Genomic DNA, 22,995 nt, shown 5'->3' on the forward strand with positions numbered 1-22,995 from the left:
GGGACTTGCACACTCCTACTAGCCCCGGTGACATCCGTCCACGGGTACCACCTGACAACCGCCCTTAGTGGGTGGGTGCAGAAAATCAAACACACAGATCACACAAACACACACGCCCCAGGCATATTTTCACGAATTGGTGGTGTAATTACTCCAATTCCCAACTGTTTCTAAATAAGCTCACTGTCCTCATGTTAATCCACGTGGTGGCAAAAGAACACATTAGAGATGGTTCTGTGTTTCTGTGTGGTTTTTTTGTTTGTTTGCTTCTAAGTTTTCAATTCTCTGCAGCCCAAACGCCCCGAAAATTTTGGGATGGTTGTATTTGGAATCCAAAGCATTCCTTTCAAACCAAGCTGTGTCATCATCCATCATATAACTTGCTTCATATCCCTCTCCTTCTTCCTCCTCTTCTTCTTCTTCCTCCTCTTCCTCCTCCTCTTCTTCTTCCTCTCTTCTTCTTCTTCCAGATGCCAGTTGACCAGTGAATGTGAAACCGACTTCATCTTGTGGACGCCAAGGACAAGCACTGAAATTAAGTTCCTTGGCTTGTGAAACCTACACATGTGGCCTGCCCCTTTCTCTGGTCTCTCCATGGCATGTGAGCAAGGGGGTGGGTTTCAGGGTACCTCTGAAAAAGTCCCGAACTGTTGAGGACCATGGGTAGACCCTAGATAAGCAGTCAAGCTTAGTGTGTGAATTATCGGGAACTCAAACCCCAGCCAAGGAAATGCTTTAAGAGTGCGAGGCAATGACGTCCTGGTGGTGATGAACGAAGTGGGAAACGTACTCGAGGAAAGCTAGGCTCCAGGTTCTCTCTCCATTTTGGAAAGTACAGTGACACAGCTAAGCGTGAGGGATTCAGAGTTGGGGAATTCCACGGAGAGCAAAAGTATGTGTGGAATGTGAAAAGGTGTGAAAACGAGAGAGCACTGGACCCCAAGCATTCTGGGAAAGGATGACGAGGGCGGCAGCTTCAAAGGGACCTGGGAGCCTCCCAACAGGCCTTCCATTCCAACGCCCACTTGCCTCACGGGATTCCTTCCAGGTTCTCAATGTGCAAGGAAGGGTTCCCCACCATCTGCGGCTATTTACATAAATAGGGGCGGGGCATCCTCACCCATTATAAATCCTGAGCTTCTCAGCACTGAGCAGTTGGCCAGCAGCTTCCGTGCCATCCGTGTGGGTCTCCCACCATGGATTCGTCCAGCTCGTCCGGCACATACAGCAGCTCCACAGGTACGTTGCCCTCAGCATCTGGGCTCTGGGGTTGGGTCCTCCAAATACACTCATGCACCTCCCCACCCCAAGGGTTGATCACCACGAAGGTTGAAGTTTCCCAATGACCACCAATTGGCACGGACAGATATGCTGGGACATGTTTCTGGAATCAGTTGGGCCAAAGGATGCACCTTGGTTTGGGCAATTCACGTACATATTTCTGGTTTGATGGTTCGTTTCTTTTCCTTCTTGAAATCGACATGGAAGTAGGTAGGCCTGTTGCCTGACAATGGCTTCTCTACCAAAAATCCCAGCCTGTGGTTGCAGTGAACGGAACACGAGTGTTTGAAAACGTTCCCAACTAAACTGACACTTTTTTCCAGTTGACCATGTTTGGGATTTTGTGTTGGTTTCCCATGTTCTATTCTTGCTGTTGTTACGGATTTGCTCTCTTTGGTTTCGTGTTCCATTTGAACTGGTTAACTTCCATGGTGTCCATGGAAAGGATCCACATCCAGTATGTATTAAGAATACAAGAAAAAGAGAGTTTTTCTTTGAGCACACCTGAAAGCTAGAGCCTGGGAAACAGAGATTCCAGGAGCACTCGAACTGTCTCTCATTGGACTCCAAGGTAGCCAGTGCAGGAGCCTCTGGAAAGGCAAAATCCGCAGTGTGACACGTTCGTTCCTTGAGTGCTTTCCAAAGATTTTCCTTGGAGCTGGCAGGAAGGAAGGGCTCTTTTAAAGGAAGTCCCCGTTGGGGGTCCGTAACCCTTGCCTTGCCTTGTCTCCTTCCAGCGCGAGACCTGGAGACGACCCTACGTCACCAGCTGCCAGCTGCTAGAGCGGGTGGCCCTTGCAGAAGGGTTGGTGTTGTCCTAGACTTGGAGAGAGTTCAGGAAACTCAAATCTCAAGGATGTGCAGGACGTGCCTGAAACCACATCCACCCTGGCCATCACGCCCGGCTCCCGCCTTAGAAGGCAGGAAACCAACACGCATCTATTCCCTTGCCACCAGAAAGACGCAACCTCAAATAGGACAGGGATGGCGGCAGCCCTTCAAGGCTGCCCAACTGAAAGAATAGCACACACACACGGCGAGTCAGCAAGACCTTGGTGCCTGGAAAGGGAAACTCATCTTCCGAAGTATACTCGGCTGTTGTGGGTGTGTGGGTGGGCGGGCGCCATCAGACGGGGCCCCACGTTGCTCCTTATCTCAAAAGAGTTTGTCTTCTTAACAATCTCCTAGTGCGTTCTGTGTTGGGGGTTGGCTTGTGTATTTGACTGGCTTCGTTTGGCTTTCGTCTCGTTTCCTTTCAAATAGTGAAAGCGGATGTGCCCTGTGCGTATGACAGGCCAGAAGCCGGGCTCCTTCCGTTAGCATAGAGTTCAAGGTAAATCTGGTAGAAGCCATCAAGACTTTCTGAGGCCTCCACAGGTGGACAATCCTTCCACCCATTTTGGTCACGTTAGCCTGTTTTTCTAGGGCTTTCCCCTTCTGCTTGCATGGCGCCCTGTGGATCCTTGGCGATTGTTGGGGGATCCCCATAGCCTTGACCCTCAGCTTAGCTTGAGCCCACAGGGTCCCACTCAGCGTGGCTTTCAGGGTGTGCCCACGGTTTTTCCAAATGCAGAGTCTTCCCCTGGCTTACAGATTTTTCACGTGGCACAAGGACCAGCGCTGTGCCGGTACCATTGGTTTGCACCTCCATGGATTCGCCCCTGACACATTCCCCCTTTTCTCTCCCACAGGCCGACTCTCAAGACCATCGCGAAGGAGGAGGCTGGTTCTGAGGCTGAGTCAGAAGGACACCCTGCAAGCACTCTTTCAACAGAACCCCTACCCCGGGATAACGACCAGAGAACGGCTGGCACGAGAACTGGGCATTCCAGAAAGCAGAATTCAGGTACGTCCGAGTCTCTCGATCCATTCTCCCTCTCGGGGTCCATGTCCAGACGCAAGTCGCCCTACGCCAGCTGGAGTCCTTGCCCTTGGGGCTTCCTCTTCTGGGTGCTCCAGACAGCAGGGACTCGAATCTTGGCAAGGACGGTGGCTCCCTTTCGAAAGCGTGGCCAGACTGAGCTGTGTGGCGAGAGGTCCATTCAAATGGGTGGTCAAGAATAAAGGGCGAGGGGCCAAGGAAGCAGGAGGGCCTGGTGGTGCCAGGGAGGTGTTCCCTTGATGGCTGGCCTCCGAGGAACTAGCCGTGCTGAAGACTTCCCTCTCTGGGCAGGCTGGAGAGGAGTCACCAAAGGTAGGAACACCTCGCCTGCGACCTTACAAAGCGTCGCCAAAGACTGATTGGCTTTCCCTACGAACACGTTTTCTCAGGGTGTCACATTTTCCACACACCACCGTCAGAAACGTCTAAAAACATGCACACACACACGCACACAAGCACAGGTCCACACTGCGGTTCGGCCTCGGGGAATGAGGTAGCATGCACACGGCTTCACTGTTGAAGACAAGGACACATATTCTGAAGATGGGGAGCGGGTACATAAGAGTCTCCTGACCTAAGAGTGATGGAGGCATGTAGTCCCTGAGAAGTGACTGTCAATGAGTAGTTCCCAGGCAGCATGGGAAGTGTGGTTTTCATGGGGGCACTTGCTAATGGATATGATTGCGTGTTATGAGACAGTACTGCCTGTGGGGACATAAGAGAGACAGGGAACCATGAATCGGGCATGGACCGTGCCAAAGGGGAGGCAAAGAGAGCAAATGAGGGAAAGGAGATTGAGCCTGAGAGCCTGGGACAGAGACAGAGTGAGGGCAAGGCAGGCAGGCAGGCAGGCAGGTGCGCCGGCGGGCGGGTGGCAACAGAGACAGACGTCAACAGGTAGATGCGGAGAATCGTAGATGGGGACCAAAAGACCCACAGAGAAACTGCTAGTTTTGATGAGGAGGGGTGGGGCGGGTGAGAGGGAGAGAGAGAGGTAGCTATCCATCCCATTCTGACTGTGGGAAAGCAAGCATTGTCTCCTCCTGTGTCACAAGTCATTACTCTGCACACCAGTAAGGTGACGCGAAGAGGAAGGATTATTTTCACGGACACGGATTGTGTATTCTGGAATCTGGTGCACTTCTTCAGAGGTGAAAGCGGGAGTCTACATTCTACCTGCCAGTGAGAGTTCAGTCCCTTTGACTCGTAAATATTTCCACTGGGGGCAGATGGGCCATACTGGGTCTCCATTAGTCGGCTTGTTCTGGCTGGCTGGCTGGCTGGCTGGCGCGTTTGTGCGTTTGTTTTATGGTGCATCCTGCAATCGGTCTTGGAAGTACGTGCATAAGCATTGAATGACAAGGCTTTCTTTCTTTGTACCCAGGTTTGGTTTCAAAACCAACGAAGAAGACGCCTAAAGCAGAGCCGATTGCTGTCGGAGAATGCCTTCAAAGGGGGGCAGTCGCAGCCGCTGCGGCCGCCACCACCTCAGGCTTTGACTCGAGGTAAGTACCCAGCAATCCAAAGGCATTTCCCCAGAGCATCCCCTTGAGACACAATCATCTCTGAACGTGGATGACCGTGGGAGGCCAGGAACGCTTCAGAGAGGAAACCATGATATCTTGGCTTCTTGCCCCATTCCTGTTCCACACAGGAGCATCATGCCCCTGTTGGAGGGTGGGGAGATGCATGGCCAGGAAGGCTTGGAATCTTCGGGTCCGGAACCTGCCCGGATGTGCAGAAATCCCTTCTTCCATCACATGGGGCATTTTCACATAGCACTGAATAAGATGTATCGATGTATCGATCTTGATCTATGACATACCACTTCCTACATACCACACACTGCATCTGCTGTGAATGTGCTGCAATTGGCCTGAATGTCCTCTCTTCTCTGTGTGTTCTTCTTCAGAAAGCTTGGGAAGAGAGGCCAGGCGAAAGAGGACTTTCATCTCTCCTTCTCAAACAAGGGTCCTTGTGCAAGCCTTTGAGAGGGATCGATTTCCATCTATTGCTGCCAGGGAAGAATTGGCTCACCAGACAGGAATTCCTGAACCTCGAATCCAGGTAAGTTCTCCACCAGTGGGTGGGACTTGGCTTCTCCCACGAGGAAGGAGTGTTAAACCTTGTGACGGGTTGCTGCTGGATATAGGTAGGCTTGGCGAGGGGGGATTGGGAGGAGGTTCCCTTCGTCCTACGAATACACTAAGGGAGCTGATCTGAAGGCATCCCTTTCCGGAAGAGGAGAGGGCAATGGAAGTCCTGGGCAGCCAGGGAGGGGCCTGAGGTTGTAGCCGGTCAATGACGGCTCTCCTCAAAGCCAGGGGTGGGGAGGGGTGGGGTGGGTCCTGTGTTGCCCTGACGTCCTCCCGCATTTTCAAGAGCCAAGGCGAAAGCTCTAGGTAAAATGGCCCTTAGATGAGGCCCACCAGTACTTGCCATGGACCTGACAGATTGGAGGGCAGGGCAGGGCAGGGCAGGGCGGGCCGTGGCGGGGCCGGCCAGGGATGGGGCGGCGGCAAGTAGATCTGGACTGTTGCGCTGCTAATGTTCCTGTCTCCCCATATGGTTCCCTAGATATGGTTCCAGAACCGAAGAGCTCGGCACCCAAAGCAGAGCGCTAGTGGGCCTGTGAATGCCCTGGCCGAAGGACCAGATGCCACGTCAGCCGTGACTGCCCTGTCGGACCAAAGCCCCCCGCCCACTGTCCATAGCAGCTCTCATCGTTATCCTCCCTCTCATGCACCCGAGAGCACGCAATCCTTTGCTGCGGCCACTCCTGTTTTCTCCCCCACCTTTCTTCTGCCAGGGGCTGCCCCTGGGTGCTGTGTGGGCCACCCGTTGATGTTCATCGTGGTCCAGCCCAGCCTGGCAGCACTTCAGGGATGCCAGAACCCGCAGCCTCTTCCGGCCACAGTTCCGTGGGGCGAAGGGACACATGCTGTCATCGCCAGTGGGCAGCCTGCCCAGGGGGCCATCGTGCCGCCTGCACCGCCAGAGACACACTTTTGGCCGCAGCAGCCAACCTCAAGTGAAGAGACATCTCCCCAGCTGGAGCAACAGCCCCAGCACTCAGCCCTTCCAGGCTCTTCAAGCCTCCTGGACGAACTCTTGTCAGACGCGGACATTCTGGACAAGGCAGGCCCTTTTCCGAATGCGGACGCAGAGGAAGAGGAACTTGCGGCAACCCTGGAAGCCCCCCTCAGCGAGGAAGAATTCCAGGCCTTGCTCGACATGCTGCCAGGCTCCCCAGTGCCACAGGCTTAGGGGGAGGTAGGAAGACCTTCCCCCGAGCCCCGTTCAAGCCTCCTTTCCCGGGAGGCAGAGCCACGGGCGAGAGAAAGGAGAAGGAACAAGCAACGCTCATGATACTGTCTGGCAGGGCGACCAAGGCAAGAAGACTGTCGACGGCAACTGCGTTGTGTCTACGAGCAATGCCATGCTCCACACGGACTGTCAGGAAGCATGGGCACCAGGAGGGCCACCACCTCTGAAGCCTCAAGGAATTCTAGCCTTTCAGTGACAACGAGGAGGACCCAAGGCTGAACTGGATTTCCCCGTTGTATGTGACATTCCATTGATCCAATCAATAAATCTTGGCACTCAGTTCAAGTTCTTGGTTGTGCTTTGGTCGCTTTGTATTCTCCCGCGTTTCCTCGGGGAGGTGAAATCCCTCCCTTGGCCTGGGACAGCACGGGAAGGTGGTCCAGACGCCCCTGTCTAGTCCCGTAGCTTGTAGCCACAAACACACCCTAGTGGAAGCACGTAAACAGTCTCTCAGTGACAACCTTCACTTGGTTTCTGGGTGCATGGTGTGGAAGGGTTCCTCAGGGTATCGCCCTCTGCGCACAAGGACAGAACTATGCAAACACTTTCATTGCCAGAGTTCTTAGTAACAACTGTGCCCGGTTTATTATGCAGGCAAATAATCTCTCTCCGTCCCTCTCTCTCTCTCATTGTCTGTCTACGGCCACACACCACACGCGCACACCTCTCAAAAGATAAGCCGTGTTACAACTAAAGCGATGCACAAAGGAACTGAAAAACCAAATGCCTGTGGCATCTTAACGTCGTGGCAGGTGATCCCTCCCACTGCTTCTTTCAAAAATATTTTCGAATACATGTGCCTCGTACACTCTGTGTTGAGTGATTCTCGATTGGCTCAATCCGTGCTCCCCATGTCCAGCATGGGTGTGTCAGCGGCACGAAGTAGGAAAATAATCTGAGAGTTGCCACTTGAATGTGTATACGCCGATGTATCTGACTCTCTAGCTACTACTGCATCCGGGTCTCTAGCTCTATAGTGTGTATACCTCTGCAGACACATCTAGTCCTCAGCTCCCTCCCAGTCACTCCTCTGTCTTAGGCTCCCCTTTCTCCAGAGCTCTAGAGCAATATACAGCCCTTTCTCTCTGTCTCTCTGTCTCTCTCTCTCTCTTCCTCTCTCTCTCTCTCTCCTTCTTTTCCTTGGGCAGAAAGGAAACGTCAGTTTCAAGGGCCACACAGGTGGCATAGGGCTTCTGGGAAAAGAATCTGGCCACGGTAGCGTCAGGACAAGTATGACTGGTGATGCGGTAAGAGACAACTTATGGAAAAGATGGTGCTTTCAACAGGGCGGGAGGAACACTGGGTCACAGTGTGCCGGGAAACACTGAGATCCTTGTGGGTGGCAGGACTTGCACAGACGCTAGCTAGAGCTAGGAACTGTGGCTTTACCATCTTGGGGTTTCAATGCTGGTTGCTCCAGCGAAATCTCGGAGCCCAGGGACCGGCAGCGGAACGTCCACAGGGAGGCCACTGGTGGACTGCGCATAAACACACCTGCGGGCTCTCAGGATGTCCTGGCTGCCATGCTGATCAAAGCTTCTACTCTCCCAAGCAAGCTTACCCCACCTGGATTGTCCAGGAGGGAGCCGGTCCAAGTCTGGAAGCCAGTGCCTTCTGGGAGGAGCCAGCAAATCCCATGTTTCTGTGATTATCTCAGCCAAAACTTCCACCTTCTCGGGAAAAACCACCCTGATCCAACAAGACGGTCACGCCCCCCCCCCCCGATGTCTGGCACTTGAGGACAATGGACCAGGAACTGCACCTCCTCAGGACATCCTCTTGGGCCTCCTGGGACTTGCACACTCCTACTAGCCCCGGTGACATCCGTCCACGGGTACCACCTGACAACCGCCCTTAGTGGGTGGGTGCAGAAAATCAAACACACAGATCACACAAACACACACGCCCCAGGCATATTTTCACGAATTGGTGGTGTAATTACTCCAATTCCCAACTGTTTCTAAATAAGCTCACTGTCCTCATGTTAATCCACGTGGTGGCAAAAGAACACATTAGAGATGGTTCTGTGTTTCTGTGTGGTTTTTTTGTTTGTTTGCTTCTAAGTTTTCAATTCTCTGCAGCCCAAACGCCCCGAAAATTTTGGGATGGTTGTATTTGGAATCCAAAGCATTCCTTTCAAACCAAGCTGTGTCATCATCCATCATATAACTTGCTTCATATCCCTCTCCTTCTTCCTCCTCTTCTTCTTCTTCCTCCTCTTCCTCCTCCTCTTCTTCTTCCTCTCTTCTTCTTCTTCCAGATGCCAGTTGACCAGTGAATGTGAAACCGACTTCATCTTGTGGACGCCAAGGACAAGCACTGAAATTAAGTTCCTTGGCTTGTGAAACCTACACATGTGGCCTGCCCCTTTCTCTGGTCTCTCCATGGCATGTGAGCAAGGGGGTGGGTTTCAGGGTACCTCTGAAAAAGTCCCGAACTGTTGAGGACCATGGGTAGACCCTAGATAAGCAGTCAAGCTTAGTGTGTGAATTATCGGGAACTCAAACCCCAGCCAAGGAAATGCTTTAAGAGTGCGAGGCAATGACGTCCTGGTGGTGATGAACGAAGTGGGAAACGTACTCGAGGAAAGCTAGGCTCCAGGTTCTCTCTCCATTTTGGAAAGTACAGTGACACAGCTAAGCGTGAGGGATTCAGAGTTGGGGAATTCCACGGAGAGCAAAAGTATGTGTGGAATGTGAAAAGGTGTGAAAACGAGAGAGCACTGGACCCCAAGCATTCTGGGAAAGGATGACGAGGGCGGCAGCTTCAAAGGGACCTGGGAGCCTCCCAACAGGCCTTCCATTCCAACGCCCACTTGCCTCACGGGATTCCTTCCAGGTTCTCAATGTGCAAGGAAGGGTTCCCCACCATCTGCGGCTATTTACATAAATAGGGGCGGGGCATCCTCACCCATTATAAATCCTGAGCTTCTCAGCACTGAGCAGTTGGCCAGCAGCTTCCGTGCCATCCGTGTGGGTCTCCCACCATGGATTCGTCCAGCTCGTCCGGCACATACAGCAGCTCCACAGGTACGTTGCCCTCAGCATCTGGGCTCTGGGGTTGGGTCCTCCAAATACACTCATGCACCTCCCCACCCCAAGGGTTGATCACCACGAAGGTTGAAGTTTCCCAATGACCACCAATTGGCACGGACAGATATGCTGGGACATGTTTCTGGAATCAGTTGGGCCAAAGGATGCACCTTGGTTTGGGCAATTCACGTACATATTTCTGGTTTGATGGTTCGTTTCTTTTCCTTCTTGAAATCGACATGGAAGTAGGTAGGCCTGTTGCCTGACAATGGCTTCTCTACCAAAAATCCCAGCCTGTGGTTGCAGTGAACGGAACACGAGTGTTTGAAAACGTTCCCAACTAAACTGACACTTTTTTCCAGTTGACCATGTTTGGGATTTTGTGTTGGTTTCCCATGTTCTATTCTTGCTGTTGTTACGGATTTGCTCTCTTTGGTTTCGTGTTCCATTTGAACTGGTTAACTTCCATGGTGTCCATGGAAAGGATCCACATCCAGTATGTATTAAGAATACAAGAAAAAGAGAGTTTTTCTTTGAGCACACCTGAAAGCTAGAGCCTGGGAAACAGAGATTCCAGGAGCACTCGAACTGTCTCTCATTGGACTCCAAGGTAGCCAGTGCAGGAGCCTCTGGAAAGGCAAAATCCGCAGTGTGACACGTTCGTTCCTTGAGTGCTTTCCAAAGATTTTCCTTGGAGCTGGCAGGAAGGAAGGGCTCTTTTAAAGGAAGTCCCCGTTGGGGGTCCGTAACCCTTGCCTTGCCTTGTCTCCTTCCAGCGCGAGACCTGGAGACGACCCTACGTCACCAGCTGCCAGCTGCTAGAGCGGGTGGCCCTTGCAGAAGGGTTGGTGTTGTCCTAGACTTGGAGAGAGTTCAGGAAACTCAAATCTCAAGGATGTGCAGGACGTGCCTGAAACCACATCCACCCTGGCCATCACGCCCGGCTCCCGCCTTAGAAGGCAGGAAACCAACACGCATCTATTCCCTTGCCACCAGAAAGACGCAACCTCAAATAGGACAGGGATGGCGGCAGCCCTTCAAGGCTGCCCAACTGAAAGAATAGCACACACACACGGCGAGTCAGCAAGACCTTGGTGCCTGGAAAGGGAAACTCATCTTCCGAAGTATACTCGGCTGTTGTGGGTGTGTGGGTGGGCGGGCGCCATCAGACGGGGCCCCACGTTGCTCCTTATCTCAAAAATGTGGGTCTTCTTAACAATCTCTTAGTGCGTTCTGTGTTGGGGGTTGGCTTGTGTGTTTGTTTGGCTTCGTTTGGCTTTCGTCTCGTTTCCTTTCAAATAGTGAAAGCGGATGTGCCCTGTGCGTATGACAGGCCAGAAGCCGGGCTCCTCTCGTTAGCTTAGAGTTCAAGGTAAATCTGGTAGGAGCCATCAAGACTTTCTGAGGCCTCCACAGGTGGAAAATCCTTCAACCGATTTAGGTCACGTTAGCCTGTTTTCCTAGGGATTTCCCCTTCTGCTTGCATGGCGCCCTGTGGATCCTTGGCAATTGGTGGGGGGATCCCCATAGCCTTGACCCTCAGCTTAGCTTGAGCCCACAGGGTTCCACTCAGCGTTGCTTTCAGGGTGTGCCCACGGTTATTCCAAATGCAGAGTCTTCCCCTGGCTTACAGATTTTTCACGTGGCACAAGGGCCAGCGCTGTGCCGGTACCATTGGTGTGCACCTCCATGGATTCGCCCCTGACACATTCCCCCTTTTCTCTCCCACAGGCCGACTCTCAAGACCATCGCGAAGGAGGAGGCTGGTTCTGAGGCTGAGTCAGAAGGACACCCTGCAAGCACTCTTTCAACAGAACCCCTACCCCGGGATAACGACCAGAGAACGGCTGGCACGAGAACTGGGCATTCCAGAAAGCAGAATTCAGGTACGTCCGAGTCTCTCGATCCATTCTCCCTCTCGGGGTCCATGTCCAGACGCAAGTCGCCCTACGCCAGCTGGAGTCCTTGCCCTTGGGGCTTCCTCTTCTGGGTGCTCCAGACAGCAGGGACTCGAATCTTGGCAAGGACGGTGGCTCCCTTTCGAAAGCGTGGCCAGACTGAGCTGTGTGGCGAGAGGTCCATTCAAATGGGTGGTCAAGAATAAAGGGCGAGGGGCCAAGGAAGCAGGAGGGCCTGGTGGTGCCAGGGAGGTGTTCCCTTGATGGCTGGCCTCCGAGGAACTAGCCGTGCTGAAGACTTCCCTCTCTGGGCAGGCTGGAGAGGAGTCACCAAAGGTAGGAACACCTCGCCTGCGACCTTACAAAGCGTCGCCAAAGACTGATTGGCTTTCCCTACGAACACGTTTTCTCAGGGTGTCACATTTTCCACACACCACCGTCAGAAACGTCTAAAAACATGCACACACACACGCACACAAGCACAGGTCCACACTGCGGTTCGGCCTCGGGGAATGAGGTAGCATGCACACGGCTTCACTGTTGAAGACAAGGACACATATTCTGAAGATGGGGAGCGGGTACATAAGAGTCTCCTGACCTAAGAGTGATGGAGGCATGTAGTCCCTGAGAAGTGACTGTCAATGAGTAGTTCCCAGGCAGCATGGGAAGTGTGGTTTTCATGGGGGCACTTGCTAATGGATATGATTGCGTGTTATGAGACAGTACTGCCTGTGGGGACATAAGAGAGACAGGGAACCATGAATCGGGCATGGACCGTGCCAAAGGGGAGGCAAAGAGAGCAAATGAGGGAAAGGAGATTGAGCCTGAGAGCCTGGGACAGAGACAGAGTGAGGGCAAGGCAGGCAGGCAGGCAGGCAGGTGCGCCGGCGGGCGGGTGGCAACAGAGACAGACGTCAACAGGTAGATGCGGAGAATCGTAGATGGGGACCAAAAGACCCACAGAGAAACTGCTAGTTTTGATGAGGAGGGGTGGGGCGGGTGAGAGGGAGAGAGAGAGGTAGCTATCCATCCCATTCTGACTGTGGGAAAGCAAGCATTGTCTCCTCCTGTGTCACAAGTCATTACTCTGCACACCAGTAAGGTGACGCGAAGAGGAAGGATTATTTTCACGGACACGGATTGTGTATTCTGGAATCTGGTGCACTTCTTCAGAGGTGAAAGCGGGAGTCTACATTCTACCTGCCAGTGAGAGTTCAGTCCCTTTGACTCGTAAATATTTCCACTGGGGGCAGATGGGCCATACTGGGTCTCCATTAGTCGGCTTGTTCTGGCTGGCTGGCTGGCTGGCTGGCGCGTTTGTGCGTTTGTTTTATGGTGCATCCTGCAATCGGTCTTGGAAGTACGTGCATAAGCATTGAATGACAAGGCTTTCTTTCTTTGTACCCAGGTTTGGTTTCAAAACCAACGAAGAAGACGCCTAAAGCAGAGCCGATTGCTGTCGGAGAATGCCTTCAAAGGGGGGCAGTCGCAGCCGCTGCGGCCGCCACCACCTCAGGCTTTGACTCGAGGTAAGTACCCAGCAATCCAAAGGCATTTCCCCAGAGCATCCCCTTGAGACACAATCATCTCTGAACGTGGATGACCGTGGGAGGCCAGGAACGCTTCAGAGAGGAAACCATGATATCTTGGCTTCTTGCCCCATTCCTGTTCCACACAGGAGCATCATGCCCCTGTTGGAGGGTGGGGAGATGCATGGCCAGGAAGGCTTGGAATCTTCGGGTCCGGAACCTGCCCGGATGTGCAGAAATCCCTTCTTCCATCACATGGGGCATTTTCACATAGCACTGAATAAGATGTATCGATGTATCGATCTTGATCTATGACATACCACTTCCTACATACCACACACTGCATCTGCTGTGAATGTGCTGCAATTGGCCTGAATGTCCTCTCTTCTCTGTGTGTTCTTCTTCAGAAAGCTTGGGAAGAGAGGCCAGGCGAAAGAGGACTTTCATCTCTCCTTCTCAAACAAGGGTCCTTGTGCAAGCCTTTGAGAGGGATCGATTTCCATCTATTGCTGCCAGGGAAGAATTGGCTCACCAGACAGGAATTCCTGAACCTCGAATCCAGGTAAGTTCTCCACCAGTGGGTGGGACTTGGCTTCTCCCACGAGGAAGGAGTGTTAAACCTTGTGACGGGTTGCTGCTGGATATAGGTAGGCTTGGCGAGGGGGGATTGGGAGGAGGTTCCCTTCGTCCTACGAATACACTAAGGGAGCTGATCTGAAGGCATCCCTTTCCGGAAGAGGAGAGGGCAATGGAAGTCCTGGGCAGCCAGGGAGGGGCCTGAGGTTGTAGCCGGTCAATGACGGCTCTCCTCAAAGCCAGGGGTGGGGAGGGGTGGGGTGGGTCCTGTGTTGCCCTGACGTCCTCCCGCATTTTCAAGAGCCAAGGCGAAAGCTCTAGGTAAAATGGCCCTTAGATGAGGCCCACCAGTACTTGCCATGGACCTGACAGATTGGAGGGCAGGGCAGGGCAGGGCAGGGCGGGCCGTGGCGGGGCCGGCCAGGGATGGGGCGGCGGCAAGTAGATCTGGACTGTTGCGCTGCTAATGTTCCTGTCTCCCCATATGGTTCCCTAGATATGGTTCCAGAACCGAAGAGCTCGGCACCCAAAGCAGAGCGCTAGTGGGCCTGTGAATGCCCTGGCCGAAGGACCAGATGCCACGTCAGCCGTGACTGCCCTGTCGGACCAAAGCCCCCCGCCCACTGTCCATAGCAGCTCTCATCGTTATCCTCCCTCTCATGCACCCGAGAGCACGCAATCCTTTGCTGCGGCCAATCCTGTTTTCTCCCCCACCTTTCTTCTGCCAGGGGCTGCCCCTGGGTGCTGTGTGGGCCACCCGTTGATGTTCATCGTGGTCCAGCCCAGCCTGGCAGCACTTCAGGGATGCCAGAACCCGCAGCCTCTTCCGGCCACAGTTCCGTGGGGCGAAGGGACACATGCTGTCATCGCCAGTGGGCAGCCTGCCCAGGGGGCCATCGTGCCGCCTGCACCGCCAGAGACACACTTTTGGCCGCAGCAGCCAACCTCAAGTGAAGAGACATCTCCCCAGCTGGAGCAACAGCCCCAGCACTCAGCCCTTCCAGGCTCTTCAAGCCTCCTGGACGAACTCTTGTCAGACGCGGACATTCTGGACAAGGCAGGCCCTTTTCCGAATGCGGACGCAGAGGAAGAGGAACTTGCGGCAACCCTGGAAGCCCCCCTCAGCGAGGAAGAATTCCAGGCCTTGCTCGACATGCTGCCAGGCTCCCCAGTGCCACAGGCTTAGGGGGAGGTAGGAAGACCTTCCCCCGAGCCCCGTTCAAGCCTCCTTTCCCGGGAGGCAGAGCCACGGGCGAGAGAAAGGAGAAGGAACAAGCAACGCTCATGATACTGTCTGGCAGGGCGACCAAGGCAAGAAGACTGTCGACGGCAACTGCGTTGTGTCTACGAGCAATGCCATGCTCCACACGGACTGTCAGGAAGCATGGGCACCAGGAGGGCCACCACCTCTGAAGCCTCAAGGAATTCTAGCCTTTCAGTGACAACGAGGAGGACCCAAGGCTGAACTGGATTTCCCCGTTGTATGTGACATTCCATTGATCCAATCAATAAATCTTGGCACTCAGTTCAAGTTCTTGGTTGTGCTTTGGTCGCTTTGTATTCTCCCGCGTTTCCTCGGGGAGGTGAAATCCCTCCCTTGGCCTGGGACAGCACGGGAAGGTGGTCCAGACGCCCCTGTCTAGTCCCGTAGCTTGTAGCCACAAACACACCCTAGTGGAAGCACGTAAACAGTCTCTCAGTGACAACCTTCACTTGGTTTCTGGGTGCATGGTGTGGAAGGGTTCCTCAGGGTATCGCCCTCTGCGCACAAGGACAGAACTATGCAAACACTTTCATTGCCAGAGTTCATAGTAACAACTGTGCCCGGTTTATTATGCAGGCAAATAATCTCTCTCCGTCCCTTTCTCTCTCTCATTGTCTGTCTACGGCCACACACCACACGCGCACACCTCTCAAAAGATAAGCCGTGTTACAACTAAAGCGATGCACAAAGGAACTGAAAAACCAAATGCCTGTGGCATCTTAACGTCGTGGCAGGTGATCCCTCCCACTGCTTCTTTCAAAAATATTTTCGAATACATGTGCCTCGTACACTCTGTGTTGAGTGATTCTCGATTGGCTCAATCCGTGCTCCCCATGTCCAGCATGGGTGTGTCAGCGGCACGAAGTAGGAAAATAATCTGAGAGTTGCCACTTGAATGTGTATACGCCGATGTATCTGACTCTCTAGCTACTACTGCATCCGGGTCTCTAGCTCTATAGTGTGTATACCTCTGCAGACACATCTAGTCCTCAGCTCCCTCCCAGTCACTCCTCTGTCTTAGGCTCCCCTTTCTCCAGAGCTCTAGAGCAATATACAGCCCTCTCTCTCTGTCTCTCTGTCTCTCTCTCTCTCTTCCTCTCTCTCTCTCTCTCCTTCTTTTCCTTGGGCAGAAAGGAAACGTCAGTTTCAAGGGCCACACAGGTGGCATAGGGCTTCTGGGAAAAGAATCTGGCCACGGTAGCGTCAGGACAAGTATGACTGGTGATGCGGTAAGAGACAACTTATGGAAAAGATGGTGCTTTCAACAGGGCGGGAGGAACACTGGGTCACAGTGTGCCGGGAAACACTGAGATCCTTGTGGGTGGCAGGACTTGCACAGACGCTAGCTAGAGCTAGGAACTGTGGCTTTACCATCTTGGGGTTTCAATGCTGGTTGCTCCAGCGAAATCTCGGAGCCCAGGGACCGGCAGCGGAACGTCCACAGGGAGGCCACTGGTGGACTGCGCATAAACACACCTGCGGGCTCTCAGGATGTCCTGGCTGCCATGCTGATCAAAGCTTCTACTCTCCCAAGCAAGCTTACCCCACCTGGATTGTCCAGGAGGGAGCCGGTCCAAGTCTGGAAGCCAGTGCCTTCTGGGAGGAGCCAGCAAATCCCATGTTTCTGTGATTATCTCAGCCAAAACTTCCACCTTCTCGGGAAAAACCACCCTGATCCAACAAGACGGTCACGCCCCCCCCCCCCGATGTCTGGCACTTGAGGACAATGGACCAGGAACTGCACCTCCTCAGGACATCCTCTTGGGCCTCCTGGGACTTGCACACTCCTACTAGCCCCGGTGACATCCGTCCACGGGTACCACCTGACAACCGCCCTTAGTGGGTGGGTGCAGAAAATCAAACACACAGATCACACAAACACACACGCCCCAGGCATATTTTCACGAATTGGTGGTGTAATTACTCCAATTCCCAACTGTTTCTAAATAAGCTCACTGTCCTCATGTTAATCCACGTGGTGGCAAAAGAACACATTAGAGATGGTTCTGTGTTTCTGTGTGGTTTTTTTGTTTGTTTGCTTCTAAGTTTTCAATTCTCTGCAGCCCAAACGCCCCGAAAATTTTGGGATGGTTGTATTTGGAATCCAAAGCATTCCTTTCAAACCAAGCTGTGTCATCATCCATCATATAACTTGCTTCATATCCCTCTCCTTCTTCCTCCTCTTCTTCTTCTTCCTCCTCTTCCTCCTCCTCTTCTTCTTCCTCTCTTCTTCTTCTTCCAGATGCCAGTTGACCAGTGAATGTGAAACCGACTTCATCTTGTGGACGCCAAGGACAAGCACTGAAATTAAGTTCCTTGGCTTGTGAAACCTACACATGTGGCCTGCCCCTTTCTCTGGTCTCTCCATGGCATGTGAGCAAGGGGGTGGGTTTCAGGGTACCTCTGAAAAAGTCCCGAACTGTTGAGGACCATGGGTAGACCCTAGATAAGCAGTCAAGCTTAGTGTGTGAATTATCGGGAACTCAAACCCCAGCCAAGGAAATGCTTTAAGAGTGCGAGGCAATGACGTCCTGGTGGTGATGAACGAAGTGGGAAACGTACTCGAGGAAAGCTAGGCTCCAGGTTCTCTCTCCATTTTGGAAAGTACAGTGACACAGCTAAGCGTGAGGGATTCAGAGTTGGGGAATTCCACGGAGAGCAAAAGTATGTGTGGAATGTGAAAAGGTGTGAAAACGAGAGAGCACTGGACCCCAAGCATTCTGGGAAAGGATGACGAGGGCGGCAGCTTCAAAGGGACCTGGGAGCCTCCCAACAGGCCTTCCATTCCAACGCCCACTTGCCTCACGGGATTCCTTCCAGGTTCTCAATGTGCAAGGAAGGGTTCCCCACCATCTGCGGCTATTTACATAAATAGGGGCGGGGCATCCTCACCCATTATAAATCCTGAGCTTCTCAGCACTGAGCAGTTGGCCAGCAGCTTCCGTGCCATCCGTGTGGGTCTCCCACCATGGATTCGTCCAGCTCGTCCGGCACATACAGCAGCTCCACAGGTACGTTGCCCTCAGCATCTGGGCTCTGGGGTTGGGTCCTCCAAATACACTCATGCACCTCCCCACCCCAAGGGTTGATCACCACGAAGGTTGAAGTTTCCCAATGACCACCAATTGGCACGGACAGATATGCTGGGACATGTTTCTGGAATCAGTTGGGCCAAAGGATGCACCTTGGTTTGGGCAATTCACGTACATATTTCTGGTTTGATGGTTCGTTTCTTTTCCTTCTTGAAATCGACATGGAAGTAGGTAGGCCTGTTGCCTGACAATGGCTTCTCTACCAAAAATCCCAGCCTGTGGTTGCAGTGAACGGAACACGAGTGTTTGAAAACGTTCCCAACTAAACTGACACTTTTTTCCAGTTGACCATGTTTGGGATTTTGTGTTGGTTTCCCATGTTCTATTCTTGCTGTTGTTACGGATTTGCTCTCTTTGGTTTCGTGTTCCATTTGAACTGGTTAACTTCCATGGTGTCCATGGAAAGGATCCACATCCAGTATGTATTAAGAATACAAGAAAAAGAGAGTTTTTCTTTGAGCACACCTGAAAGCTAGAGCCTGGGAAACAGAGATTCCAGGAGCACTCGAACTGTCTCTCATTGGACTCCAAGGTAGCCAGTGCAGGAGCCTCTGGAAAGGCAAAATCCGCAGTGTGACACGTTCGTTCCTTGAGTGCTTTCCAAAGATTTTCCTTGGAGCTGGCAGGAAGGAAGGGCTCTTTTAAAGGAAGTCCCCGTTGGGGGTCCGTAACCCTTGCCTTGCCTTGTCTCCTTCCAGCGCGAGACCTGGAGACGACCCTACGTCACCAGCTGCCAGCTGCTAGAGCGGGTGGCCCTTGCAGAAGGGTTGGTGTTGTCCTAGACTTGGAGAGAGTTCAGGAAACTCAAATCTCAAGGATGTGCAGGACGTGCCTGAAACCACATCCACCCTGGCCATCACGCCCGGCTCCCGCCTTAGAAGGCAGGAAACCAACACGCATCTATTCCCTTGCCACCAGAAAGACGCAACCTCAAATAGGACAGGGATGGCGGCAGCCCTTCAAGGCTGCCCAACTGAAAGAATAGCACACACACACGGCGAGTCAGCAAGACCTTGGTGCCTGGAAAGGGAAACTCATCTTCCGAAGTATACTCGGCTGTTGTGGGTGTGTGGGTGGGCGGGCGCCATCAGACGGGGCCCCACGTTGCTCCTTATCTCAAAAATGTGGGTCTTCTTAACAATCTCTTAGTGCGTTCTGTGTTGGGGGTTGGCTTGTGTGTTTGTTTGGCTTCGTTTGGCTTTCGTCTCGTTTCCTTTCAAATAGTGAAAGCGGATGTGCCCTGTGCGTATGACAGGCCAGAAGCCGGGCTCCTCTCGTTAGCTTAGAGTTCAAGGTAAATCTGGTAGGAGCCATCAAGACTTTCTGAGGCCTCCACAGGTGGAAAATCCTTCAACCGATTTAGGTCACGTTAGCCTGTTTTCCTAGGGATTTCCCCTTCTGCTTGCATGGCGCCCTGTGGATCCTTGGCAATTGGTGGGGGGATCCCCATAGCCTTGACCCTCAGCTTAGCTTGAGCCCACAGGGTTCCACTCAGCGTTGCTTTCAGGGTGTGCCCACGGTTATTCCAAATGCAGAGTCTTCCCCTGGCTTACAGATTTTTCACGTGGCACAAGGGCCAGCGCTGTGCCGGTACCATTGGTGTGCACCTCCATGGATTCGCCCCTGACACATTCCCCCTTTTCTCTCCCACAGGCCGACTCTCAAGACCATCGCGAAGGAGGAGGCTGGTTCTGAGGCTGAGTCAGAAGGACACCCTGCAAGCACTCTTTCAACAGAACCCCTACCCCGGGATAACGACCAGAGAACGGCTGGCACGAGAACTGGGCATTCCAGAAAGCAGAATTCAGGTACGTCCGAGTCTCTCGATCCATTCTCCCTCTCGGGGTCCATGTCCAGACGCAAGTCGCCCTACGCCAGCTGGAGTCCTTGCCCTTGGGGCTTCCTCTTCTGGGTGCTCCAGACAGCAGGGACTCGAATCTTGGCAAGGACGGTGGCTCCCTTTCGAAAGCGTGGCCAGACTGAGCTGTGTGGCGAGAGGTCCATTCAAATGGGTGGTCAAGAATAAAGGGCGAGGGGCCAAGGAAGCAGGAGGGCCTGGTGGTGCCAGGGAGGTGTTCCCTTGATGGCTGGCCTCCGAGGAACTAGCCGTGCTGAAGACTTCCCTCTCTGGGCAGGCTGGAGAGGAGTCACCAAAGGTAGGAACACCTCGCCTGCGACCTTACAAAGCGTCGCCAAAGACTGATTGGCTTTCCCTACGAACACGTTTTCTCAGGGTGTCACATTTTCCACACACCACCGTCAGAAACGTCTAAAAACATGCACACACACACGCACACAAGCACAGGTCCACACTGCGGTTCGGCCTCGGGGAATGAGGTAGCATGCACACGGCTTCACTGTTGAAGACAAGGACACATATTCTGAAGATGGGGAGCGGGTACATAAGAGTCTCCTGACCTAAGAGTGATGGAGGCATGTAGTCCCTGAGAAGTGACTGTCAATGAGTAGTTCCCAGGCAGCATGGGAAGTGTGGTTTTCATGGGGGCACTTGCTAATGGATATGATTGCGTGTTATGAGACAGTACTGCCTGTGGGGACATAAGAGAGACAGGGAACCATGAATCGGGCATGGACCGTGCCAAAGGGGAGGCAAAGAGAGCAAATGAGGGAAAGGAGATTGAGCCTGAGAGCCTGGGACAGAGACAGAGTGAGGGCAAGGCAGGCAGGCAGGCAGGCAGGTGCGCCGGCGGGCGGGTGGCAACAGAGACAGACGTCAACAGGTAGATGCGGAGAATCGTAGATGGGGACCAAAAGACCCACAGAGAAACTGCTAGTTTTGATGAGGAGGGGTGGGGCGGGTGAGAGGGAGAGAGAGAGGTAGCTATCCATCCCATTCTGACTGTGGGAAAGCAAGCATTGTCTCCTCCTGTGTCACAAGTCATTACTCTGCACACCAGTAAGGTGACGCGAAGAGGAAGGATTATTTTCACGGACACGGATTGTGTATTCTGGAATCTGGTGCACTTCTTCAGAGGTGAAAGCGGGAGTCTACATTCTACCTGCCAGTGAGAGTTCAGTCCCTTTGACTCGTAAATATTTCCACTGGGGGCAGATGGGCCATACTGGGTCTCCATTAGTCGGCTTGTTCTGGCTGGCTGGCTGGCTGGCTGGCGCGTTTGTGCGTTTGTTTTATGGTGCATCCTGCAATCGGTCTTGGAAGTACGTGCATAAGCATTGAATGACAAGGCTTTCTTTCTTTGTACCCAGGTTTGGTTTCAAAACCAACGAAGAAGACGCCTAAAGCAGAGCCGATTGCTGTCGGAGAATGCCTTCAAAGGGGGGCAGTCGCAGCCGCTGCGGCCGCCACCACCTCAGGCTTTGACTCGAGGTAAGTACCCAGCAATCCAAAGGCATTTCCCCAGAGCATCCCCTTGAGACACAATCATCTCTGAACGTGGATGACCGTGGGAGGCCAGGAACGCTTCAGAGAGGAAACCATGATATCTTGGCTTCTTGCCCCATTCCTGTTCCACACAGGAGCATCATGCCCCTGTTGGAGGGTGGGGAGATGCATGGCCAGGAAGGCTTGGAATCTTCGGGTCCGGAACCTGCCCGGATGTGCAGAAATCCCTTCTTCCATCACATGGGGCATTTTCACATAGCACTGAATAAGATGTATCGATGTATCGATCTTGATCTATGACATACCACTTCCTACATACCACACACTGCATCTGCTGTGAATGTGCTGCAATTGGCCTGAATGTCCTCTCTTCTCTGTGTGTTCTTCTTCAGAAAGCTTGGGAAGAGAGGCCAGGCGAAAGAGGACTTTCATCTCTCCTTCTCAAACAAGGGTCCTTGTGCAAGCCTTTGAGAGGGATCGATTTCCATCTATTGCTGCCAGGGAAGAATTGGCTCACCAGACAGGAATTCCTGAACCTCGAATCCAGGTAAGTTCTCCACCAGTGGGTGGGACTTGGCTTCTCCCACGAGGAAGGAGTGTTAAACCTTGTGACGGGTTGCTGCTGGATATAGGTAGGCTTGGCGAGGGGGGATTGGGAGGAGGTTCCCTTCGTCCTACGAATACACTAAGGGAGCTGATCTGAAGGCATCCCTTTCCGGAAGAGGAGAGGGCAATGGAAGTCCTGGGCAGCCAGGGAGGGGCCTGAGGTTGTAGCCGGTCAATGACGGCTCTCCTCAAAGCCAGGGGTGGGGAGGGGTGGGGTGGGTCCTGTGTTGCCCTGACGTCCTCCCGCATTTTCAAGAGCCAAGGCGAAAGCTCTAGGTAAAATGGCCCTTAGATGAGGCCCACCAGTACTTGCCATGGACCTGACAGATTGGAGGGCAGGGCAGGGCAGGGCAGGGCGGGCCGTGGCGGGGCCGGCCAGGGATGGGGCGGCGGCAAGTAGATCTGGACTGTTGCGCTGCTAATGTTCCTGTCTCCCCATATGGTTCCCTAGATATGGTTCCAGAACCGAAGAGCTCGGCACCCAAAGCAGAGCGCTAGTGGGCCTGTGAATGCCCTGGCCGAAGGACCAGATGCCACGTCAGCCGTGACTGCCCTGTCGGACCAAAGCCCCCCGCCCACTGTCCATAGCAGCTCTCATCGTTATCCTCCCTCTCATGCACCCGAGAGCACGCAATCCTTTGCTGCGGCCACTCCTGTTTTCTCCCCCACCTTTCTTCTGCCAGGGGCTGCCCCTGGGTGCTGTGTGGGCCACCCGTTGATGTTCATCGTGGTCCAGCCCAGCCTGGCAGCACTTCAGGGATGCCAGAACCCGCAGCCTCTTCCGGCCACAGTTCCGTGGGGCGAAGGGACACATGCTGTCATCGCCAGTGGGCAGCCTGCCCAGGGGGCCATCGTGCCGCCTGCACCGCCAGAGACACACTTTTGGCCGCAGCAGCCAACCTCAAGTGAAGAGACATCTCCCCAGCTGGAGCAACAGCCCCAGCACTCAGCCCTTCCAGGCTCTTCAAGCCTCCTGGACGAACTCTTGTCAGACGCGGACATTCTGGACAAGGCAGGCCCTTTTCCGAATGCGGACGCAGAGGAAGAGGAACTTGCGGCAACCCTGGAAGCCCCCCTCAGCGAGGAAGAATTCCAGGCCTTGCTCGACATGCTGCCAGGCTCCCCAGTGCCACAGGCTTAGGGG

General features: G+C 53.5%; 3 protein-coding genes across 3 annotated transcripts; all 3 read left to right on the forward strand.

Annotated features, from left to right (window-relative positions):
- The first annotated feature begins 1,196 nt into the window (after positions 1 to 1,196).
- Positions 1,197 to 6,430, forward strand: LOC137766681 (double homeobox protein 4-like protein 4). Its single transcript, XM_068547279.1, has 4 exons — positions 1,197 to 1,239; positions 2,973 to 3,127; positions 4,548 to 4,668; positions 5,973 to 6,430. The coding sequence occupies exons 1-4, from the start codon at positions 1,197 to 1,199 to the stop codon at positions 6,428 to 6,430; spliced, it is 777 nt and encodes a 258-aa protein (XP_068403380.1).
- Positions 6,431 to 9,476: 3,046 nt separating this feature from the next.
- On the forward strand, positions 9,477 to 14,711 carry LOC137766682 (double homeobox protein 4-like protein 4). The gene is made up of 5 exons (XM_068547280.1): positions 9,477 to 9,519; positions 11,254 to 11,408; positions 12,829 to 12,949; positions 13,357 to 13,511; positions 14,022 to 14,711. Exons 1-5 carry the CDS (start codon positions 9,477 to 9,479, stop codon positions 14,709 to 14,711), a joined length of 1,164 nt encoding a protein of 387 aa, XP_068403381.1.
- A 3,046-nt stretch (positions 14,712 to 17,757) lies between these two features.
- On the forward strand, positions 17,758 to 22,992 carry LOC137766683 (double homeobox protein 4-like protein 4). The gene is made up of 4 exons (XM_068547281.1): positions 17,758 to 17,800; positions 19,535 to 19,689; positions 21,110 to 21,230; positions 22,535 to 22,992. Exons 1-4 carry the CDS (start codon positions 17,758 to 17,760, stop codon positions 22,990 to 22,992), a joined length of 777 nt encoding a protein of 258 aa, XP_068403382.1.
- Positions 22,993 to 22,995: the final 3 nt, after the last annotated feature.

Source organism: Eschrichtius robustus, chromosome 6, assembly GCF_028021215.1.
Source record: "Eschrichtius robustus isolate mEscRob2 chromosome 6, mEscRob2.pri, whole genome shotgun sequence".
NCBI classification, from domain to species: Eukaryota; Metazoa; Chordata; class Mammalia; order Artiodactyla; family Eschrichtiidae; genus Eschrichtius; species Eschrichtius robustus.

Bases quoted from the DNA above. Each gene is read 5' to 3' on its own strand.
- LOC137766681 (XM_068547279.1), top strand. From the start codon at position 1,197: ATGGATTCGTCCAGCTCGTCCGGCACATACAGCAGCTCCACAG. The intron at 3,128-4,547 runs GTACGTCCGAGT...CTTTGTACCCAG, and splicing joins TTCCAGAAAGCAGAATTCAG to GTTTGGTTTCAAAACCAACG. The intron at 4,669-5,972 runs GTAAGTACCCAG...TTCTTCTGCCAG, and splicing joins ACCTCAGGCTTTGACTCGAG to GGGCTGCCCCTGGGTGCTGT.
- LOC137766682 (XM_068547280.1), top strand. From the start codon at position 9,477: ATGGATTCGTCCAGCTCGTCCGGCACATACAGCAGCTCCACAG. The intron at 9,520-11,253 runs GTACGTTGCCCT...TCTCTCCCACAG, and splicing joins CACATACAGCAGCTCCACAG to GCCGACTCTCAAGACCATCG. The intron at 11,409-12,828 runs GTACGTCCGAGT...CTTTGTACCCAG, and splicing joins TTCCAGAAAGCAGAATTCAG to GTTTGGTTTCAAAACCAACG.
- LOC137766683 (XM_068547281.1), top strand. From the start codon at position 17,758: ATGGATTCGTCCAGCTCGTCCGGCACATACAGCAGCTCCACAG. The intron at 17,801-19,534 runs GTACGTTGCCCT...TCTCTCCCACAG, and splicing joins CACATACAGCAGCTCCACAG to GCCGACTCTCAAGACCATCG. The intron at 21,231-22,534 runs GTAAGTACCCAG...TTCTTCTGCCAG, and splicing joins ACCTCAGGCTTTGACTCGAG to GGGCTGCCCCTGGGTGCTGT.